The following is a 16,668-nucleotide window of genomic DNA, read 5'->3' as shown; positions in this document are numbered from 1 at the left end:
ACCCATAAAACCGGTGGCAACATGCTTGAGTTGTGCGTCTAAACAGCTGATCCAACCACAATTAGCCAGAGGTAGCACCTTTCAGTTTGTTGCCGGCATCTGTTGGTTGCAATACACTATAAAATTAAGTATAGATAAGTGCTTTCAACATTTTCAAACAGTGAAGAGCTTCATTCAATTTAATTCCTATCATAAGTTATGTTTTTATTTCTACAAATATAAAAAAAAAAGACTGACAGATGTTAGGAGATTGAGATACAATCCTAACCCATACCTCAAAATTACCTCACCACCATTTTTTCCCCCAGTGTATCAAGCAACTCATGCAAGTTCGCTGGCAATAAGCTCGCTGGGCGACCGTGTTAAAGCATTCGCTTTCAATATTGAACGACAGTCCGGTGGTTGCATTGAAACGGGAAGGTTGTCGGTGAGATCTCGCGCGTGAAATTGAAATGAATTGAGTCGTGGAGAGCAAAGCGCTTTTTGGCCAAAAGCGATTGTTATAACGCTTATTTGATTAAGTACGCAAGTTTCGTTATAAAGTTTTTTTCTTACTATTTGTTATCTCGAGTAGTGCGTGTGCGTTGTCGTTTACATTTATTGTTGTTTAGCTGAGTGGGCGATTTTCGTGGGCGTTTTTTGTAGATTTTTTGTAGTTGTTTTTTGTTTTTGCCATTTAGAACACAATTTTCAGTGTTGGCTGAAAACTAGTTAGGCATAGAAAAAAATAACCGCACAACGTGACGAGCGTTGTGTGTTGTGGTATTAAAAATATCAATTTCTTTCATAGTCAAAATAGAAATAAAACAAAAGACCGGCAAAATCTAAATTTAAAAACGACAAAAATCACACCAAAACGAAAAACAAAACAAAATATGCATGCCTCTGACATTGCCCATGACGGCCAAGCAACAACAATAATAAACCACATCGATTTGCATTTGTTTTAACTTTTGCTCTAATCAAAATTAGACACACTCACACACGCTCAACGCTATCAACAATCAAAGTGTAACGGGAGCTCTGTAAAGTTTCGTAAACTTAAGCCACAAAAAAGAAATAAATAATAATATACAACAAATTAAATGTTCCACAAAATTTAAATGTTCAAATTTCTTGTTTCATTTCGGAAAACAGCTTGAGAAAAATCGTGCTGCAAAGCCAATTAATAATAACAACAAAATTTAAGAAAACCACTTAAAAATCGGTGTGTGCCAGACAAGTGGAAAAATCCGAGGTGAGTTTGGCAATCGTTTGAATTGATTTTTAGTTTTTTTGGGGGAATGGAAATGTGAAAAATCAACCCGAAATTGACCCACTGCATCCAACCGGGCAATTATTGATTTTGCAGGCGTGTGTGTCCTTCGGCGAGAGAAAAATGCAATGCCGGTCGGTGTCGAGAAAACTCCACGACGACAGCAACAGTCCAAGGACACTTGCCTGCTGCAGTGCTTGAACTTTTCACCTCCCCATGCTGCTGCAACCCCAACCCAACCCAACCTCCCCCTCTAAAGAAAAACAGCTGTGAAATCCTCTCAGCACTGCGCCGGCAATGCTTTTCCGCTTTTCCGTGTTGCAACCATGCTTTGCTTGCTTTCAATTTCAATGCAACGCCGAACAAGTGGCAGCAGGTTCTCTTTTAGCCGGCACGTGGGCGGATTTTCCTCGTTGTCAAGGGGGGGTATTGTGGGTGTTCCAGGCCAGCTTTTCCGGCCCTGCATGAGCACTTTGAATAGGATAGTTGGTGTGGGTCTACTCGTAGTAAAAACATTAAATATTCAAGCAGAAAAACGGGAGCAGAAGTGGAATAATTGAAATACTCACAAATTGTTTTATTCTTGTATTCCTTTATAATTGAAACTTCTTCCTCCAGACAATTAATATATTAATTTATAAATGAAATACGTCATAAAGAGTGTAATTGTTTTATAAAATTATAGTTTAAATAGTTAGTTCTTAAATCAATTTTGAATCCTTTGCAGTCTCTCTCTCTGTGTTTTTTGTAGATTTCTTTCACTTAACTGAACCAACTGATCCTGCACCTTTTTTCATTTATTAATATATTATAAAAAGTATATAAGAAACTTGCTCTAGATTTTCTCTGTGTAATTGAAAAAAACCCAATTAGCATATAGACCATATAGCCATATGGCGGCTAAAGCTCCTGCAAAGTAGGCTTCAATCTGCTATATTTACCACCAAACCCACTCGATACAATTTTTTTCGCCTTTGTTAATTTCGCGCCGCTTTGCGCTGCATTTTTCCCATTAATTAAGTTTCAATGGTGACCATTCAGGCGGCAATCGAGTACAGTGAGTACTCTTAGATGGGGCCTGCACTATATGTGGGTAGTTATTCGCTTTTTGTGCCGAGTTTACGCTCATTTTAATTTAACACTAGAGCGATTTTGTCGGCCTATCTATCAGATATATCTGCCAGAGAAACTATAGTTAGATAGAGGTCCTGCGATAAGCACACAATGTTGGGGAGTGTGCCAAAAAAAGAATATGTAAAAAATATACAGCCGAGGGGCTTGTTGTATCCGGGTTTTTGTAATGCAAGTAGAGGGGGTTTCCCTTATCTCTATATTTGATTTTCATTTGGGTATGAGCTCATCGACGGCTGCAGATTTGGTTTCGCACTCAGGTAGTGTAGCCAAAAAAAAATATCAAATTCCCTATATGAAATACGGTTACCCTCTGGCAAAGACACCCTTCATATTTTGGTTCTCAGTTCCCCCCTCGATGGCATTGATTTCACATCACAAGGCGACCCCTTTTTTGGCGCGTGTTTTCAATTTATTTTAGTGGAATTGCCTTCGATTGCCAGGGTTTCTTCAGTTAAATATAATTGTTTTTATGGTTTTTTAACCCTTCTTGATTGTTATTGTGTGATTTATAATTTATTTTCCCTCCCGCTTTTCTATGGCTGCATTTGGGAATTTGCATAATTGCATTTGCCGCTCATAACATATAGGGCGTCTTGCCGCTTTTCACTCTAATTTCAGGCCATATTTTCACCTAAACCACCCATGGAGTTTCAGTTGATTGCAGCATTTTGTGGTTTCCCGTCGCTTTTCATTTGTTTTTCCTCCCTCCTCCTCAGCTTGGATTCAGTTTACCTTTTTGTGTGGTTTCACTTTGGTTGTTGGCACCTTGTTGGGATTTAACGGGCCATTATGGAAAGGGGAGGATAAGAAAATCCCGGTGGTTAGTATCCCTTTACCTGGAATACCTGGCTTTATTTTTGCAGATATACTCCTTACGGGGAAATGAGAATGGAGTTTTAGTTTGCTATCATTTATACCTCTTACAAGCAATTTTTATTGCCTTTACACAGGAGAAATCTAAGGCTACTATTGTTTATATATTTAATACTAATATATGGTTGTTTTTGGTAACAAATTATACTCTAAATGCTGTTGAAGGTGTTCTAGAAATATTTATAAACATCTCTCCAGCTTCTGCTTGAAACTAATTGTAAAATACTTTATAGTACACACTTTTTCTCCGTGTATTTGATAGTAATTTTATTGCACAATTCACGCGTAATGTTTGTATTTTGTCTGGGTTCAGCCCCCCTTACGGAAAAGTGTTTCTAGTTCCATGAGTCATTTGATAAGAACAAATGATAATTGTGGCGCTGCAACAGCAACAGAAAAATAACAACAATTAACCGAGGCAGCAACAATTTTACTGATCAGAAAAAAATATGTAAAAGAGCGGAAGAAAACCGAGAGTGGAAAGGAAAACAGAACTATTTCAAGTGCAAAGTGAGGAAAATACACACACCTCCAACCGCCGCCCACCTAATTTTCAGTGGGTGCTCGAGGTGATGTGGTGAAATTTTCTGAGCCACTCGACATTCGCTTTTCACTCTCTCTCTCTCTGCCTGGCTTTTATTCAAGAAAAATTCATAAGGCATTCTATATGCAATATCAAACAAGCACGGCAGCCTGCCTGCCTGCCAGCTGTAGAAAAGTCATAAAAATTTGAAAATTTTTGTTGCCACCTTCAAGGTCACCAAATATCGTTAAAATGCCTTTTGTCGCTGGCATTTGTTTGCCATTAAGCTATATGTATGTAGCTACCGAGCAGATCGGCAAGTTCTCTATATAAACAGACTGCAGGCTTTCCAAGAGCAAAAAAGTGAATAACAAAAATAAAAGAGCAAATATAGGTGAACGAAATGAATTTCATTCATGCGACTCACATGATTGATAAGCAGCCATCGCGCACTGATAAACATTTTGCCTAATTCTTTTTGACTTTGGCCCAACGTTATGAATATTAATAAACTTCGGTGGTGGGATGACGTCAGACCTAGAGTCTATATAGTGCATTTTGACAGATGACGAAACAGAAAGCGCGAGTCAGATCAAATGCAAATGGGAGACCAGGCCCTGAATGAAGATGAATAAGCCAAGTGATTGGAAAGGGCATGAGCTACAAATATTTAGACACTAAGAGAAAATTACTAAAGAATTTTATATGGGTTGCAGAAAATATCAGACAGTAATTCTTCAAGAAAAATATATCGGAAATATATCATAACTGAGCTTAAAATAGTCGCATTCTTAAAATACTTATAAAGGTTTTTACATGACAATTCCATAGACAAATCAAAGTTTAATAATCTCATAACTAAGCCAAAAATGCATTAATTTCAGTTAGAAAAATGCTATAATGCTAGTTTTTGTTAGGGTAATAAATCTGCATACTTTATTTAACATTTGAGAAAGTTCAAATTTTTGAAATTTTCAAATTTTGAAAAAATTTCAAAAATTTATTTTTTGTCCAGATATGACTAGATCAATTCGGAAATTAATGCTGATCAAGAATATATATGATTTATAGGGTCGGAAATGATTCCTTCACATTGTTTTAAGCTTTTGACTTAAATTAGAAACCCTAAAAAGGTACACATATAAAAAGCTAAGAAACCCTAAAAAAAATTTTATTAAAGTATTTAATTTAAACTTGTTAAATTAAGCAGTTAAACTAAAAATATATTCCCCGAATTCTTTTCATAATTTCGAATAATAAGTTTTAATTCGAAATTTCAGTACCTACATATTAGTGCAGGTTATCTTTTTACAGCTCCTGTGCTAATTATTTAATTAAATATTTAAATACTTTCTAAAAGCAAAATTCTTTTAAAAATAGTATGGCAGTGATTTGCCAGCTTTGACATATAAATAAGCCAACTTATATTACCAAAACAACCAAATATTTATTTTATAAAACAGACAGACAGAGACAAACACGTATCATCCAAAGGGGCAAGTGAAGTAAAAGAGCTACGAAAAACATTCATATGTTTACGGTATAATCATAAATGAGGCGGCAGTTTTTCCCCATTTACTAACGAAAGGCTGACAAACTTGGGCCGTCACAAGCGTTTGACATTTTCATTTGGCTTTGTCAGCGGCGGAAAATGAAAATAGCCACAAAACCACCTGCAGCTCACAGGGCGTAACTAATTTGACACACCAAACACACACATGGGGGAGGATGGTATGTGAAAACTGCACTGCGTTACGTTTTGTTATTAGGTTTTTTTTTTTTTGGAAATCTCTTTTCTTTTTTGAATTTTCCTCCTGTTTTTTTTTTGTGGTACTATCGGCCCAACTTCATCGCAAGGGTCAAAAGCTCAGCAAACGAGGAGAACATGCAATGGCGTTAAATTTTAATGCGTGCTGCGGAATTATGACAGAGGGTTTTGGGCGACCCAAGAGGTTGCGTTGTTGCATTTGTGGGTGTGTTTTCCTTTTTTTCTTTCTATATTTTTCATTGGCCAGTCACGCAATGCAGATGGTGGAAAAGCAGGCAGCTTTTCCGCCTCAAGTTTGCCAAGATAGCGGCCAGAATTCGTTGTCTTTAATGGCATAATACGCGGAAGGAGAGAGGACTTATAGTTTACCCAGAACGGACAATGACATCAACTTGCGAACGAAGGCCCCTTATCTATGCGTTGACATCGCAATTTATTAGATTGTATGCTCTTAAGTTTATCACCTAAATTAAATATTTTTTGTAATATCGTGTAATTGTTAAGTGGAGCGAAAAGATAGCGTCTGGCGAAAATGATCTCAGAAATACTAACAATAAGTCAAAAAGGCAAGGAGAAGGTTGCTCTAGGTGTAAATTAATAGTGTTCATGGTGGAAAAATTATCTTTACTCTTGATCTTTTGGGGAGATTTTCAGGAAATTACAGAGATAACTAAAGATAATTTGATAACATATAGCAAAAGTTAACAAAACAAGACCTTGTAGTAATAACTAGACCCAAATGATCTCAATGTTTCCACTGAGTAACATTTTCGATATCAATAACAAATATCGGAGACTTGAATAACCTTGAAATGATACCAAGACCCACTGACCAGCTTACGTCACTTTAGGCCAATGTCCAAAACCAAAAATAACAACAAAAAGCTTAACATTTAATGTCCGGCTCCACATTAACCCCACACCCGCCCAACGGGGCCAAACAAGTGACAACGACGAATGTCACCGAGAGACTTTTGACGTTGAATGAACACGAAATTGGAAATTGGAGCGCACGCTTCACTCGCCCAACGGTGAGCGATAAAGACCAGAAACAAAAAAAAGTAAAATTAAATAGATATGGAAACGAATTCGGATGATTTACTGCACCTTCGATAGTGCCAATGGCCACTCATCAGATCACCCATTAAAAATAGCAAATAATAGCAAGCAAAAACACACCGAAAGGAAAGCGAAAAGCTTCGAAGAAAACTGAGAAAGAAAAACAGCGAATGGAACTAGCAGGAATCAAACAAATATATTTTCTGAACAAATAAACGGACATTAAATTAGAATCCGCATTTTGGGGGGAGGCCAACATGTGGCGAAGGTAACACCGCCCGGCCAAGTTAAGAAAAAGTGCTAAAAATGTTTATTGGCTAATTTTAAATGACCAAAAATGTGCAAAATGTGTTTGTTTCAATTAAAATGCCATTCCACATAGTTTCAGGTTATACAACTAAGAAATTGAGTTTATTTATACTCTTAAACTAGTTTTCCTTTGCTTTTACAGTTCTTAAATTGATTTTTTTTGCTTTTCAAAATTTAAGTGCTAATTGTACCTCTTAACATATAAATGAATCAGTTTTTATTTTCGCGCCTCATAATATTTTATAGAAATATATATATACAAGAAAATGTTTTTAATATGCTTAGTCTATACTTTGATATTAATTTATGTGCTAAATATAAAACACTTTAATAAAAATGTTTTATTGTTTAAGTTAAAATATGGCAAGTGTTGTTGAAGTACTTATTTCCACCTCTCAATAAACACTTTGTCGGCAAGTTCGTAATGAAATTTGGCAATTTTCATCACGTATTTAATTAATTTCTATCGGAAGAACTTGTAATTTCATTATGGTCAGCTTTTTCAATATGCTGCTATACTTTATATATATACTATATAGATTTGTTTGTGGCCGCGAGTGCGTCGAACTTTCAGTGAGTCCGAGGGGAAGCTCCGTGATGTAATTGTGTTTTTATGAATGATCATAAAACAAATGCTCACGTTAAGTATACGACACGTGCACCGCAATTGCTTATTAGCAATTTGGCGCCAACTTTTGGCCATATCAAGTGTTAGTCTTCTTTGTAGTTTTTGTTATTTCATCTTTCCTTTTTGTCCCTGAGAAATATGATTGATTTGCTGGTGAAATATAGTATTTTTTTGCTCTGTGGGGAGGCTGGCGCTGACCCAGTTTCGTTATTTACTTTCAATAATATCTATGAATATATTCGCCCGACAAAAGAGAACCAAAAATAAGCTCAGATCTGCTCTGGACCAGTGTTATTTTTTGTTTTTGTTGAGTAAATTACTTATTTATATTATTCAGCACAGAAGCACCGTCAAAACGGCGACAGTGACAACGATGACGTTGTCGGTTTGAGAACAAAAACGAAATAAAAACAAAACAAAAAACCTAGTGCTATTAATTTTGATATATCCCCTTGACTATGGTATTGTTTGGTGGCTTTTGGTCTCTCACTTAATTGGTTTTTTTTTGTTTTTTCGCTCAGCCTAATGATCCGTCATCAGCGTTTACGGTACGTATACGTAATATTGCACTAGACAAGTGCAACGCGCCCTGTATATATAGATCTCGCCCGCGCGTTTTTGTGGGCGTTTTGTAATGCTGGAAAATAATAATAATAATACCGACAGAATGGTTATTTCGTGAGCCATAAAGATAGATACATTATTAAGTGCTCACAGGCCTGACATGAGTAATAATTTGCATATCTAATTCGCGTTTGTTAACCTGCCACAGAGACAATTGACAGAAGCCTAAAATGTATGTATTTGTAGGTTGTCGGTCATCGTTTGTTAAAAAAAAGACCCGACCATAATTTTGAGAAACTATTAAGTAATTAGTAAGACTTGACTTTGGTAAATAATTCTTGTTGAGAATTTACCAAGTGTGAAGTCCCAAATTTTGCGCAGATTTTGCTGTCACATTTTAATGGCCAGCGTAACATGGGGTCAATGATGCCCCTTCCAACTCTTTCTGACTCAACCCTTGTCATTGTCACACGACAAATAATAATAATAATAAAAAGAAGAGAAGAATGGATGACAATTACATAATTACCAAGTTGTGCCTTGGCAATTAACTCGACACTCCAAGTCGCTTTCTCTGCTCTTGATTGATGACACTCGCAGCGAATTAAGAACAATTTGGCTGCATCGTGTCCTTAACGTTCAATATTTACACTCGTTAAGCAATAAACGTATTGAATCCCAATTGATCCAATTTCCATTTTTCCCATATTTCCAATGAGGGCTGAACAGCGAAGGCTGTTCACAGATTTAACTCAATAAAAGTCGATTTAAAATGCATAATGTGATCGCTAATTGTTACAACAAACCACAAAAATACCAATATGTAGAAGGGGTTGGGTTGTGTTGGGTTGTTTGGGGAAGTGCGGGTCATACCGGGTTCAATGATTATTAATCAAATGCCAGTTTAATTATGCGACTTGTTAGAGACACACACATCTCACACCAAACACCACACACAACTCGTGTAATCGCTCAGGGTCCCTCGCTTGATGCTTCCCTCGGAGGTCTGCGGTCTGCGGCTTCAATTAAAATTCGTTCCGCCGATCAAATTGATCTCGACAAGCCAAGCTCTCCAAAAATGAAAGTTTACGAGTCTGTCTTTTTTTTGGCACTAAGCACTGAGAACAAAAATTGAGAATCATGCTAAGAATTGAGCAAATAAGAAACATTTTTTGAGGGATTTTTAAAACTTGCAAGTTTTATTTAAAGCATGTTTTATATATCCAAAGATAATTTTATGTGATCTAAAGTTAGGTTTTAAATAGGGTTTATAAGGAAATTAAAGTACTTGGGAATTATTTAAGCTTTGATTAATAGATAATTTTATAAGGATTTTTTAGCTTTGTGTATTGGTAACCTAGTTAAAGAGCTATATTTCTTTGACTTTCAGCTGTACAATTTGACTTAAAATCTTGTCCAAATTTTCTTTAATTTCTCACTATTTGTTAACCCACTTTCACTCTTTAAATACCCCTTTATTCCCAGTGTATCTGTACAACCTCTGGTTATGGCATTGTCTGTTCTTGGCGCCCAATCGAATGTCAAGTATGAATCCATTGACGACAAAAGGCACACCATTTCTTTTGATGGCCCTTCATCGTGACGATTCTGCTTCCCCAATGTCTCTCTCTCTCTCTCGTTTTTATTACTTAATATTTTTTATATATTTCTGTTTTTGGTAAAGTATTTTGATTGTGACTCCCTTGGGTCCCCCGGCAGACGTTCTTTTGCAGTTCGCGGCGAGCTTTTATCGGGTGCGGTTCTCCTCAGACTTTGACTTTGCCTCATCGTCATCGTCATTTGTTTACGATTTCGCATGGATAACCGAAGCAAGTAATGATATGCCGCCGATATTCAATATTCCGGTCTCCACTTTTTGGATTCGGTTCGCGTTCTTTGGCATTGAACTTGCGGCTTAATCATTGTCAAAACACACAGACATAGACACACGATCGCCTATGCAAACAATCGCTGGCGAATGCATTCGATAAACACATTTGGTCTTCATGTTTCTGTTTATTTTTCACTGCTCGTATTTGCATTATAAATTAGTTTTCAATTTACGGCACAAACATTGACAAAGTGACATCATGAATTGTACCCCAGGCAGTGGCAAATTGTTATGATTTTTCGTTGGGGAAAAAAGTAAACAACTAAAAGCAAAAGTAAAGCTGGGAATCCGTGGGCGCCAACCATGCAGATGCGTGAAAAATATTTCAAGGGGAAGGGTAATTGAGCGAATAACGAAACGGAAATGAAGGAACTAAATGTTCCAAAACCGAATGATTTAGTTAAGCTATTTTTAGAGGAATGAAATATATGGGATTCTGTGAAATATTTGAAAAAATTAATGCGAGTATTAGGCAAGTGTCAAGGTACACGAGGGGTCGGGTCTAGAAGTTCAGCTTCCACTCCCCCAAATTGATTGTGATTGTGATTTACTTGCTTTGACCTGGGGGTCACCATTTATCTCTGGTCAATTTTGATGAAGAGCATTCACTAATGTTTTCCGGCAACTCCTTTCAGGCCAAACCCAAAAAAGAAGACCGCGCAGCAGCCAGGGATCCATGCAAATTCTGGAGAAATCTCAACTGTGCAGCTGGAGCTAGATACAACCGGCAGATAGATTACTTGGAGAGCACATTTCCGCACTTGGTGTGGGACAGTGGGACGAGTCTGTTTGTTTACTGCACCGAGAACCCACCGAGAAGAACCACACGATGCCCGGCCACTTGCACGCCATCGATCTCTGAGAGGCTCCAGTCCTCCTTCTGACTCTCCTCTTGCAATATTTGGTTGCTGGTTGGTGGTGCAATCGCGAGATAAATTCTAATAAATAGCCAGACAACAGCATACTTGGCATAAAAATAAATAAGAATCGAAGAACGCAAGAACGCAGGAACGCGGAACGCACATTGCAACAGATTTCGGATTGAAAATTCAAATTCACCCGAGGTGTGGAGTGCATTGGCCAGACCAAATCGGGCCATAACACCTCCTCCCGGATTTCATTTTTTGTGGCAACATAGACGTAGGTCGCGGCCAAAGTGTTCCAAGGCAGAGGCAGAGGCAACCGGAGCGAGGTGTACACCTTTGGCACCATGGAGGGCGGTTACGTCAACGAAGGTGAGTTGTAATTACATTTCAATTCAAGTGTGTGCCTTGAGATATAAGGAATGCCTATCTTTTGATGCAGTTTTTATAGTGTTTATTAATTTGATGTCTGAATATGAACAATCTTTTAAGAATTATGAGGCATCTTTTCTTAGTTTAAGTTGCTTGTTACCTAAAATAATACTTAAGATACTTTCTTCAATAGAATTTAAAACACTTTACTTCTTTCTTTGTATTCCCATATTTCATTTGAATAAGTCAGTAATTTAATTTGCTTGGCTGCCTTTATTTCATCGGCTAATTACTCATAGCCACCCACCGACTAAAGCTTATACACAAGATATATCCGTCTGATACATCTTACATCACGACTATTTCGACAATAAATACTAGTATTTTCTCATTCATTCGATGGCTTTTGCTCTCTCACCTACAATACCTAAAAATATTTGAAAACACACAATGGCATAATACCATTCATTCAACAAAATTCTCGGACATGTGTTTGAGCGAAATATATTTGACTTTGAATTCGAATTTTCACAAAAATGTTGCACATGCAAATCTCAAAGTGATCTCTCTGCACAGTGACACCGAAAATCTGCAATTTATTAGTAAAATGCAAATGCAAATTATTCAAACAGACACTTCACTCACCATTAGTCAGAGCAATGAGGCAATGCATCTAGATAGATCTTTGAGCCATTTGCAATATTTTTTTGTATTTATTTTGGCAAACACTTTGGTTAATAGAAATAGACAATTACGTTACCTGGCCTGAGTCAGAGCACATAACTAACCCAAATCAACGAAATTCTTTTTAAAATACCAAAATGCTAACTATCATACAGAGGATTCAGATGCCATAATGGGTGTGGAAAGTCCAGGTAAATTGTTAAGTAGAAATTGATATTTAGTTATTTTTTAATACAAATTTAAAGAAGTGATCTTACTTATCAGAATTTTCTTAATTTTGTTTTAAATATCATAACATCAAGTCGTTTTCTAGTAGTAATCCAAGGCATACTACCTTCGGGGTCTGATTAACTTAGTAGTTGATGCTTCTACTTCTATTTTAAGTAATATATACTTTTATTTTCATTCAAAATATAGAAAATACTTTAAGTAAATTTTAATTGTAAACTACTTTTCATATCTATTTGGCTTAAAGTATTTGTTGACCATATTTTCATATAGTCTGCCCATAACCGGCACATGATTACACCAAACTAAGGCATACAAAAGGTGGGGGAAACTGGCTTAGAATACTTAAAGGGCCATCATCAACTTTGTGACGCCCTATTAAAGTCTGAGTGTGATGCAAACGAGTATCTGCGAGATACTGAGCCGGTTTGACACGCCTCCACAGCCTCCCTTTTCAGATCGCAGAATCGGTCGCTGACTCTATCATCTTGTGACGCCACATTACGCTACATTATATCGTCTGCTATTTTGGCTTTGTTTCACATTTACATAAGAGGATTAACGAATGTAAATCACAGACCAAATTGGCTATGCCCATGCCTCTCATATTCGATTCTAGGTATCATCGGAGAATGCAAAAAATTAAACGCTGACCAAGGCGAAAAGCGAGCCGTAAAGTAGTCAAGCTCACTGCTGCCGCTGACAACTGTGTTCCACAAAAGGCAAAACTGTCTGTCTGTTTGTCTGTTTGTCAGTTGGATGCTGGGCGATTGGCTTTTCAATTAATATTCATTTGGGAGAAGGCAAAAACTGTCATAAATTATCGGGCAGGAAGACAGACGGACAGGGTTCCTTGAGCGGCGTCTTCAAGTACTCTGTATGTGGCGTCAAAAACTGCAACGCGGTCACGTCTTTCACGGGCATCTCGAAATTCGTACGAGTATCTTATGATGTCATCTGCAGGGAGAGCTCTTTTTTTTTTTTATTTTTGTTAAAACAAAAAAAGGATCCAAGCAAGCATAATAAATTGGCAGTTTTGTCGGGGCAAAGACATTGAATTTGTTTCCCCGAATTCTTTAAGCCAGACCGAAACCTCATTTATCTTCAGCCAATGCGGTTTCGCTTTCTTAAATCACTTCTTTTTCCGACTCTTTAGAATAGCTTTTTGTTTATGGAATTCTTAGAAATTTTTCGCATGGCATTATTTCAAATTTGATCTTGAATCCGGAACATAAACACACTCTTCTTCACAGTTGCGCAAATGGTTTAATGAAGACAGCTGAGTGCGCCATTATTTTCTAATTAAACAATGTTTAGTGTCAGTATTTATGACAATGGAACGTGTGGAATAAACAATAACAAAAGTATAAATATTTTATATGTTCTGCAAATCAGACACTAAATTTTGATGGTCATGGTTGGTTGAGTCTTACACTGACCTTGTGACCTTGCCAGGGCTTTGAACTAGACATTTTATGTTCACATGTGTATTGAAAGTTTGTAAAAATTAACAGAAAAAAAGACATAAGCCACAACGATGACGACAGCATGACTAAACACACCAGTGACGAAAATTTATGGCCAACAGTTGCGGACATTGTTGGCTAATACCCTGGGAAAAGAGGTGGTATAGTCTTAGCAATCCGTTTGTAATGATAAACAAAAAGCTAACTTCGGGATGTCCATGGTTATATATCCTTGCAGTTTGCAAATGAATTATGGGAATGAAAGTTTAAAATATTTTTAATGAATTAATCAATATTTATCGATATTTTTATATGACAAAAGAAAATTGAAAAATTTCACAATTAAGTCAAAAATGCATTAATTTTAATTCGGAAAGCTTTCCTATGTTAGTTTTTATGGCGTTTTTATACCCTTACTTTTTATAAAGTATACATATGTCTTCTTGTCCGTCCGACCGTCTGTTCGGTTCTACGCAAACTTGTTGTTTTAGTTTTGAAGGTATCTCAATGAAACTTTGCAGTTAGTATTCACTCTTATATTAGTCGGAACGGGCCAGATCAGACGACTATATCATATAGCTGTTCCTATGGAGCTCTCGGAAAATTGTAGAAAAACAATGATAACTTGTACAATTTTTTACATATATTTATCTAATTTGATTCAAAGCTTTATTATTATAATAATTCGTTTTTAGTTTTATGAAATTCGGAATACTATATAACTGCAAGAGAAACGATTGTTAAATGTATTAACATTAACATTAATTAACTATGACCAGTAAGTTACTCTGATCAGTAAATATCAATGAACATTAAGTAACTCTGAACAGTAAATATCTAAGACCAGTAAGTAACTATAATAAGTAAGTATCTAAAGTAACTAAAAATATCAGAAAGTTTCTAAGTATGCAAAGGGGACCAAAGCAGTAAGGAAGTAAGGAAATAAATTGGAACATATAGTCTAGACCTAGGTCTGATACCACCAATAGCTTCTTCATACATAATATAAATGTCATGGTTAAGACTTACCGCAGTAAAGGACACGTCATTGTTTACTTCCTTTCAGTGACTTACTTACTTCATCCAAAGTAAGCTTCTTCCTAGTCATCCAGATGTGTTTCATTGGCCACGTCATATTTTTGAAGTCGAAGGCTGATCACTTGCACTATCACTATTGATGTTAACACTAGGTACCCCTAGTACAGACTGAGGCGCGCGCGACCTCAGCGCCTCTATTTATAGTCCACGGCAGGGAGCCGAGCAGAGCAGAGAAGAGCAGAGCAGAGCAGAGAAGAGCAGAGCAGAGCAGAGAAGAGCAGAGAAAGTGAGTGTGAGTGCGTGGGAGAGAAGCAGTTGCCTCTAGAGATTAACATAGAGTGAGAGGGTGGGAAGGCAGCGAGAGGCGCGACGAGGTGATATTTAAGTTAACTATAAGCAATAAGTAACTATGAGCAGTAAGTAACTCTGAAATAAATAAGTTTTGCAGTTTTCAACAGATTTTCATCAAATTTGGTAATTAGCCATTATATATTAATCTAGAATTTTGTGTACAATGTTACGAAAATCGGACTACTTTATCATATAGCTGTCATACAAACGATCGTTAAAAATAGAGAAAAAATGCAGGCATTACTTTATTGTTTTTTAACATATATATATAATTTATATTGTATTAATTCCTAGTGGTCGAATTTCGGTCTGCAATGGTATACAATCTTCAGCGTGCCGAAATTAGCGTCCTTTTTTGTTAAAACTGCATTCTCAATTTAAAATTTTAATTTTTTACAATTTTAACGATGTAACCCCTTATAAAAATATCACATTTCGGAAAAATTTCGAACATTTTATTTTATACCGGATATGGGAGATCAACTCGCCTGTTGATGTTGATCAGAATATATGTACATATATGATTTATTAGGTCGGAAATGATTTCTTCACAGCGATTCAAGCTTTTAATGAAAATTATAAGAGCCTGGAAACATATAAAATATTTGTATCTCAAAAGTTTTTAATCTAAGTTCATGCCACTTTGTATTTACCCATTTGTAGGGTATTTCCCATGCCTATGTCATCTGAAATTCCTGTGTTCACGCTCTTATTACCTTGATCTTGTTGTCTGTTTGTGGCCAAGAATGAGACTATTTACATAATAAGACGTGATAAGCTATCAAAATTTGCATAAAACCATGTGAAGAAGCTGGCATGTAGGCGTTAAGCCCAACACCTCATGCTTATGACAGTTAATTCGGAATATAAACACATATAAAAATAAGCCAGAAACAAGTTTAAATTGCAGTCAGACAACTTTGCTCTAAGATTTGATTTTCAAATCGTTTAAGTATCCCATTTGTCGAGGTGTTCAATTACACGACATGGAAAATGCATCTCAAGTTGCTGCAAGCTCAATGTCGGAATTTGAAGTGGTTATTCGATATGATCAATTGTCGCCAAAGACAAATAGTTTTCTGATGCCTCCATTCCATCATATATCTATTTTCACCTACTGTCAGCTTTTCCCCTGAAATGTCAGTTTTCATTGCCAGCTGGAAAGTATTTTCCCCCTGCCATTTGTGGTCCAAGTTCAGGCCACAATCGCTGGCTGCCTGGCTGACCAATCGCTGTGTTTATTGACCAATTGATCGGCGGTGCATTAAGAAAAACACGTGATTTGCATTTAAATTGTTTTTGGCTCCGGACTCAGCAACCGAATTCTTTTGCCAGCCAGTCAGCCGGTGTTTATTTGCATTGGCGCCTTTGCCGTTTTGTCACACGAAGAAAAATGTAATGACATTGAGTTTTAAAATAGAATTATGGATTAATTTGTATTAAATTTTATCTTCTTATCTTAACAGGGATTTTTTGAAATATTTTGTAAGTATAATATAGAATTTATACAAAGTAAACTTACCTCTTTGATTATTATTGTAAGATTAACTTTAGGTGTCTAAAAATTGGAAAATCAATCAACTTTTTCTACCTATTATTTCCCAATAAATACTTATATATATATATCTCTTTTAAAAATCTTACCAAGAATAAGGCTCCAAT

The 16,668-nt window shown here is 36.4% G+C and overlaps 1 protein-coding gene across 6 annotated transcripts in view; it reads left to right on the top strand.

The window, feature by feature from the left end:
• Window positions 1-378: 378 nt before the first annotated feature.
• Window positions 379-16,668, top strand: part of LOC110191263 (aminopeptidase N) — a 35,160-nt gene continuing 18,870 nt past the window's right edge. For 2 of the 6 annotated variants that reach the window (XM_086839690.1, XM_020962054.2), the window contains exons 1-4: window positions 381-521; window positions 1,138-1,237; window positions 10,640-11,239; window positions 12,079-12,114. In XM_086839690.1, the coding sequence (XP_086695816.1) occupies window positions 11,215-11,239; window positions 12,079-12,114 (61 nt within the window). In that variant the 5' untranslated portion in view covers window positions 381-521; window positions 1,138-1,237; window positions 10,640-11,214. Of the gene's footprint in view, window positions 522-972; window positions 1,238-10,639; window positions 11,240-12,078; window positions 12,115-16,668 lie in introns of all 6 variants that reach the window. The other 4 variants (XM_086839692.1, XM_020962058.2, XM_086839689.1 and 1 more) reach the window with 3 other exon arrangements.

The sequence above is a fragment of the Drosophila serrata genome, unplaced genomic scaffold, assembly GCF_035046125.1.
Source record: "Drosophila serrata isolate PLE 108 unplaced genomic scaffold, ASM3504612v1 contig_376, whole genome shotgun sequence".
Classification (NCBI taxonomy): Eukaryota; Metazoa; Arthropoda; class Insecta; order Diptera; family Drosophilidae; genus Drosophila; species Drosophila serrata.
Note: the sequence above shows the minus strand (reverse complement) of the source record. Positions and strands in the feature narration are given on the sequence as shown.